General features: G+C 44.2%; 1 protein-coding gene across 1 annotated transcript; it reads left to right on the forward strand.

Moving 5' to 3' along the window:
- Positions 1-4251: 4251 nt before the first annotated feature.
- On the forward strand, positions 4252-7197 carry LOC306929949 (protein diaphanous homolog 1-like; the record flags this gene model as incomplete). Its single annotated transcript, XM_079510687.1, has 2 exons — positions 4252-4308; positions 5041-7197. The coding sequence occupies 2 exons, from the start codon at positions 4252-4254 to the stop codon at positions 7195-7197; spliced, it is 2214 nt and encodes a 737-aa protein (XP_079366813.1).
- Positions 7198-8060: the final 863 nt, after the last annotated feature.

Here is an 8060-nt window from a genome sequence, read left to right on the forward strand (position 1 = left end):
ATTTTTTTCCTTTTTTTAAATAAAGAGCTGGAGAGACATGGAGACTCCTGTTACTGTCCCGCCCCCTACGAGGACCCAGGAAATAATTCCCAGTTCATTTTCCCCATAGACATTTCAAAAAGTATTTATTTAAAGACCTTTTCAGCCTCTACAAAGCCAACTCAAGTTGTGACAAATCACAACAAACACAATTTTTTGGGCCGAACCAATTTTCTTCGTAACTTGATCGGCTCAAAATATTGTGTTTGTTGTCATGATTTGTCACAACTCGAGTTGGCTTTGTCCGCGGCATAAACCTCTTTAAATAAATACTTTTTGAAACGCCTATGGGGAAAATGAACGGGGAATTCACTTCTGGGTCTCTCGTCGTCATGAAAGCGGGCGGAACTGCGACGCTCTATAGAAATGATTACTACCAGAGTATAAAGCTATTTAACACTCATTTTAACCAAAGTAAATCACTTACTAATAAAACAAATCAGAGTACTTCTTCCATCACAGTCCACTGGGATCTCAAATGGTGCCAGCTGAGTCATTCTATTCCCTGTTCACTGATGCATGTGATGTCTGTTGAAAAGCCTTGTCTTTGTCCTGATTGATCACAGAGATACAGTCCTTTACACTGGCTTACAGATAAGACCAGCGAAACATCAGGCCATTTATCCTGGCAGAAGGACAAGGAAGTGACGAGAGGACCAACTGACAACAAATCAACTTGGAAGAGAAGTGTTCTGATTTTTCACTCACAGTAAGTGATTTAATAGTGTAAGTGTAAGTGTTAAATAAAATAAGCTCTACCGTATATTCTTGTTGTAATCATTGCCAAACAGTGTTTGTTCAGTAACAGGAGTCTCAATGTCCCTCCAGCTTTTTAGTGGCCTAATCAGTAATTGCATTTTCAAGTCAGGATAACAATTTAATCCAATCAGGATAAATGAGTGAAATTGAAAGTGATGACGGGAATGAGCAGGAATGAGGAATGAGCAGCCTTGTTACTGAACAATTATAGCAAATTATTGATTGATTGAATGTCAGAAATGTAAACAGCATACAGTATTAAGGCTAAAGGCATAAAAAAGGAACACAAAAAGTATTTGGGGATAGTTTCATGGTCCTATCTATTCAATTCATCAACATAGCATTAAACATTTACAAAATAATACATGTCAGACAATGAATGCCACAGACGAAAAACAGTCTAAGTCCACACTATTTATCCATAATGTATGGAGGCCTTTTCGTGGAGGGGTCAGAATGAAATTTGGACTTAGACTGTTTTTCGTCTGTGGTACGCATGGTCAAACATGTACAAAGAGGGAAAAAACTGCCACTTAATTCTAATGGGAATTTAGCTTTACTTCCCCTTGTGGTCTCACGCATGCACGCACGTCACACGCACACACGCACAGTCACACATGTAGCAAAATCAGCCCATCTACAGGCTCACAAAGGCATCTCGACACCTGCTTGTAGTAGGTCGGCTATTTTCGCTGTGCAACACGTATGAAATAGGGCTTAGAAAAGCTCACACCAAAAGAAGCCATGCTTCGTTGGCAAGTTTTGCACCTGTGCACAGAGCTGAGTGGATTACTGGGCCATGGCCATCGCCACACAGAGGCTCAAAAAACCTGAACCCTTGCACACACAGCCTGTTGGACAAATGTATACTCAAGTAAATAAGTATTCAAAAGGTCCAGATGGACTAGAGGGGGGAAATAAAAGATTGGAAAGCATAGAGAGACAGAGTGAAAGGTAAATAATGTAGTGAGAGGCAGAATTAGAGAGTGCGACACAAACACACAGTGCACGCATGCACACACACACACACACACACACACACACACACACACACACACACACACACACACACACACACACACACACACACACACACACACACACACACACACACACACACACACACACACACACACACAGGATGTGGTAGCAGAAAGGTCAGTTCACCCATGATGAGGTATACTTGGACAGCCGGCTCACAGCGAGAGGCGGACATCTTGTCAACACAATACGAGTTCACTCCGGTGACCACTCTGCACACATGCATGCACGCACGCACGCACGCACGCACGCACGCACGCATGCACGCACACACGCACGCACACACACACGTCACATTGGATGCATACACACCACCCGCACACTCATGCATGCATGTCACACACACACACACACACACACACACACACACACACACACACACACACACACACACACACACACACACACACACACACACACACACACACACACAGTCTCACAGTCACAGTCACACACACACACACAGTCACAGTCACACACACACACACAAGCATGCAGTGGACTAGTACATGACACTGCAAGAGAAAACAAAGGGAAAAACAAGAAATACTGTACAGTACTGCATCTTAAAGAGGTCGTGCTCACTGCTGGGATTTTAAACTGCCAGCCTTAATACAATAATCAAAGTTAACCAATATGGATCACAGATTATTCGACATCTCGTTTAAATACATAAATATCTATTTTCAATGCATGAACGACAAGGTGCATAACATCAATGGGTGTAGCCTATCCTATTTTTGAGTGGTGTAAACCACTCCTACAACTGGCTTTGTTAGTTTATGTGTCTGTTCGTACCAAAAAATTTGCATGGTTGCTATGGTCACCCAGTTCACACGGGTGTGATTTCATTACGTCAGACATTACGTCAGACCACAGCTGATCAGTCTATATAAGACCTTACACCACTCAGTTCACACAGGTGTGATTTTTTGTACTGTTTGAAGACAAAATAAGTCCAGCCTGTGTCCTCTGTGAGGAGGAAGCCCAACAAACCCTCGGTGCGGCCTTTAGGAGGGCCATTCAAGCAGCAAGCGGAGCCCGCAGCACCACCTTCTCGCTCGGGTGGAGTCTGCGAAACCATTGCCCACCACTCCTGAATGAAGTGTCTGGTGCTGGGACTCTGTGCAACGCACAGGTCCTGGGCCTGGTGAGAGCAGGAGTGGACCTGGTGAGACGTAGGAGGGGCCCAGACAGGAGTCAACCCACAGAGCCTAGTCCTTCCATGCGCCAGAAGCGTACCTCCCAGCCCTGGGAGAGTAGTTCTGGAGTAGTTCCAACGGATTGTGTGGCCTTGGTTTTTCCCTAGTGGGACTGATTGAGGGTATAGCTACTGGGACGTAAGTCAGGACTTGATCACTTGATCACTGGGTCGCCTGAGTGAGGGGTATGATGTTGGTAGACCCGAAACCCTGTTGACCTCAGGATACATCATTGAGGATACGTCCCAGGTGCATCCATGCGATGTATTTTTTTGAGTGGTGTAAACCACTCCTACAACTGGCTTTAACCACTCCTACAACTGGCTTTGTTAGTCTGTGCAGAAAAAATTAGCATGGTTGCTATGTTCACCCGGGTGAACAGGGTTTTTTTTCTCTGCAGAAAAAATGAGCATGGTTGCTATGTTCACCCTGTTCACCCGGGTGTGATTTAATTACGTCAGACATGATTTCATTACGTCAGACAGGCTATATAAGACCTCACACCACTCAGTTCACACGGGTGTGATTTTTGTTATATAAACATGTAATATATAGCCAGCTTCATATTGCACAAAATTGCACAGATTAATTAATTTAATTAATTACGTTAGCCTACTATACATCTTTTTGTGCATGGCTGCGTGGTTAATGATTTCTCAACAAAACCAGTTGATTAAATCATATTTTCTTCATAGTAACTACTAACAAATGGTATAGGCTACTGCACAAATATAGTCACTTGAAGATTAATCTTTCATAAGGCTGGCGATACATCAAAGTATAACCTACTGTTCCTCAATATTCAATGCTGTCCATGTGTCTGTGGGGAAAGATCTTGTACAGTCTCTTCACACTTCACAGCTTTTCAATATTGCAACCCACCGAGGAGCAAAATGCATCAGAACGGCCACTTCGATTAGTTGTTATATGTCATATATATTTTTGAAATCATTGTGAAGACTCTCTACCTTTGTTTTAGTTGACGTCATGACTATTTCTTTTTTTTTAAAGATTTGTTTTTGGCTTTTGTGCCTTTATTGATAGTTACAGTGAAGACTGACAGGAAAGAGGGAGAGAGAAAGGGGGAGACGCACAGCAAAGGTTGTCATGAACAGGACTCGAACATGCAACGCGCTGTCAGGCCAGAGCCTATGTGGCATGCGCCTGCACCACTAGGCCAGCGGGCGCCCCACGTCATGACTATTTAATCATGCTGGAGTTTGAGACGGAGATGTTCTTGAATGTGTTCGGCTCTGACGGGCTGCTGGTGACGGCGGAGGGGATGTAGATAGATCTCATTCTGCTGCAGTTCATGACATGCAGGTCCACTCCGTGGAGGACAAGCTGGTCTTACTGCTCAACTCAACTACTTCAGAACAGTGAGAACAACTCACCTGTTATGCCCCCATTACGTCGAGTAATTATGGGAATTTAGCCTCCTCTTCTGTTCCCAAGAAAGACAAGAAAGCAAAGAAAAACTACGATGGAGATGTGAAAATAAAATTGTCGAGGAATTCTGATATGTAAACATTTAATGTCCCTTATAAGGTATCATTTAAGTATTTTTAGTAACTGTTCTGAATGAACTGTGTTCTAAGGAACAACCTTCTCTTTAGTGAAAACGCACATGATTATTGCATATTATGTAATATATTGTACTTTACTTCCTTTGTTTGCTCAGTTATGCCTAGCACTGTCTCATTAAGACAGTAGTGACTGTTTTATCTTTGCTTATCTGATCTAGTCAATCAACAGACCCTCATGTGACATGCAGCATGTCTGTTTCCTAGTTGTAGCTGTGGGAAGATATAAAAACTATGAATCCCTGTTGTTCAGAGCCAGACTGGGATTCCATCGCATTGACAGGTCATGTAAGTTTCGGCTCCTTTACTCAAGTAAAATAACTCATACTTCTGAAGTCTAAAATCTTGCCTCATTGTGTATATTATGTTTTGAGCATCCATACTGATTCTGCATTCACTAATTTAAACTCAAGCAGGACAAGAAGATGGGCTCTTCTCCACCCAGTAGTCGCCAGTCCTCATTATCCAACTTATGGCTCTCTGAGATCAACGTCCTGGGGCTGTTTGAACAGATGTTGGTGGACATGAACTTGAACGAGGAGGAGAAGCAACCACTGCGACTTAAAGACATCACCATGAAGCGAGAGATGGTCTCTCAGTACCTGTCCACCTCCCAGGCTGGTCGGAACCAGAAGGAGGGCAGCGAGCCAGCAATGGTGTACATCCAGGTTTTGAAGTCCGATATCAAAGACAAACTGCTGCTGGGCTGGCTGAAGTCGTTACAAGTCTCACTTAATAACCACCCTGTCAGCTGGGTGCAGCGTTTTGGAGATGAGGGCCTTGCCCTGCTGCTCAGCCTGCTGAGGAGACTGCAGGAGGAACAAGATGAGTTCCCTAACATTGGAGTAAAGTGTCAACATGAGGTCCTCCGTTGTCTCAAAGCTTTAATGAATAATAAGCAGCAAGAGCTTTGCACATTGCATGAGCAGATTGAGAAGCTGTCTAAAGATCTGGAAGAGGCCACGGTCACCGTTAATATTCCTGTGCCAACTCCCGGGGAACAAACGGGTGTGTCTCCTGCACCTCCCCCACCACCACCACCACCTCCGCCCTTGCCTAGCATGGTGGGGCCGCAACCTCTTCCTACTACCCTCCCTCGCATGCCAGGACCCCCACTCCCTCTGCCCTTACCTGGGATGGGACTTCCACCACCTCCACCAATTCCTCCGCATGACATGAGTGCCTGGACCGCCGCTGACCTCAAGGCTAAGAAGGAGTACAAGCCTGAGGTGCTGCTGAAGAGAGCCAACTGGAGCAAGATTGAATCAAACGATCTAACAGAGAACTGTTTTTGGACCAACGTCAACGAGGAGCAATTTGAAAACTACGAGCTCTTTGCCAAATTGACCCTTGCCTTCTCGCAGACCAAGACTCCTAATACCAAAATTGAGCAGAATGGTGGTGAGCCCAAGAAACAGACACAGAATAAAGTAAAGGAGTTAAAAGTGCTGAACTCCGATTCTTCCAAGAACCTATCTATCTTCCTCCGTTCATTCCGTGTTCCCCATGAAGAAATAAAAAATGTCATCCTTGAGGTCAATGAGAAGGTTCTGACTGAGTCCAGACTGGAGAACCTGATCTCACATCTACCGGAAGAAGAACAGCTGAAACTGCTGGGGAAGATGAAGGATCAGTATGACGACCTTGTAGAGTCTGAACAGTTTGGAGTGGTGATGTCCAGTGTGAAGTGTCTGAAGTCCCGCCTCCAGGCCATCCTGTTCAAGCTGCAGTTTCATGTGCAGCTGGACAACCTCAAGTCAGAAGTGGCATCTGTGACAATGGCCTGCAAAGAGCTGAGGAAGAGCCAGAACTTTTCCCAGCTGCTGCAGATCATCCTGCTGTTGGGAAACTACATGAATGCTGGCACCCGTAATGCCAAGACCTTCGGGTTCAACATATCGCCAACATCAAGATCGGAATCCTACCTCTGCAAGTTGCGTGAAACCAAGTCAGTTGACCAGAAGCAGACGCTGCTCCACTTCCTGGCTGACGTGTGTCTGGAGCAGTACCCTAACATCATGAACTTCCCTGACGAGCTTATCCACGTGGAGAAGGCCAGCAGAGTGTCGGCAGAGCTGCTTCAGAAGAACCTGAACCAGATCAAGGTTCAGATCAAGAGCATGGAGAAAGTTATGGAAACATTAACTCCTCCGCAGAGTGACAGGGACCTGTTTGTGGAGAAGATGACCAGCTTTGTGGGCAGCGCCCGTGAGCAGTACGAGAAGCTGGACCGGAAGCATAAAAACATGTTGAAGCAGTACAGTGACCTGGCAGATTACTTTGTCTTTGACCCACGCAAGATTCCTGTTGAGGAGTTTTTTGTAGACCTCAACAAATTCAAGAACATGTTTAAACAAGCTGCGATGGAGAATCAGAAGAGAAGGGAGTCTGAGGAGAAGAGCAAGATAGACAAGCTGGCCAGAGAGAAGTTTGAAAAGCAGAAGGCGCAGAAACTCATGAAGAGTCAGAACCTTAACGTCAACGTAGAGGGTGATGGAACTGATATCATGGATGGCCTCTTAAACGTGCTGCAGTCTGGCACTGCTTTTAGGAGAAATTCTAGCCCATGCTGAAAAATAGTTTTATTTAATGTTTAGGAGCGGGTTTGCTAGTTTTTATTTTTGTGTCAGTGCTTAGTTTTAGTTTAGTTTGTATTAGTTTCAGTGTTAGTTTTAGTTTTTTCATACTTCAGGTTATTTGTCAGGGGGCAGGATTAAAAAAGGTCAGAGTTGTAAGTATGCTTGTTGTGTAAAAACTCAACAAAAGATAACTAAATATATATATTTAGTTATTGTTGGTAATGAGAAAAACTCAAGCGCATAATTTCAGTTTGTTTTATTTAGTTTTGTAAACACACAAAACAGTTTGAGTTAGTTATCCTTTTTTATTATAGTTTTTATTTAGTTCAATTAACGGAAATGTTTTTTTTCAATTTTAGTTTTCGTTATTTCGTTAGTTTTAGTTAACTATAATATAACCTTGGCCCAACCACAAACGAGCTGGTCATGCAGTGACCTGCAACATCCTGGCCAAAGAGTTGATGCAGAAGGACTCCGTAACATCCATCAAAACACACAAGATGGACTGGGACTATAGCTGTCAGCCGTGACTGTCCGGACTCCATTCAGTGCAAGCTGAAGTCATCTGATTAAGGTATAGAATCTGTCCTAAATGTATTGAAATGGTGTGTGTGTGTGTGTGTGTGTGTGTGTGTGTGTGTGTGTGTGTGTGTGTGTGTGTGTGTGTGTGTTTGTGTTTGTGTGTGTGTGTGTGTGTGTGTGTGTGTGTGTGTGTGTGTGTGCGAGTGCGCGCGTGCATGCGTGCGTGGCGTGCGTGTGTGTGTGTTGCTTGAATAGAGCGTCGCAGTCCCGCCTCCTACCCTGGACCAGGAAATGAAACCCAATGCATTATTCTCATAGACATTTCTTAAAGTATT

This window comes from Electrona antarctica, assembly GCF_951216825.1.
Source record: "Electrona antarctica genome assembly, chromosome: 9".
NCBI lineage: Eukaryota > Metazoa > Chordata > Actinopteri > Myctophiformes > Myctophidae > Electrona > Electrona antarctica.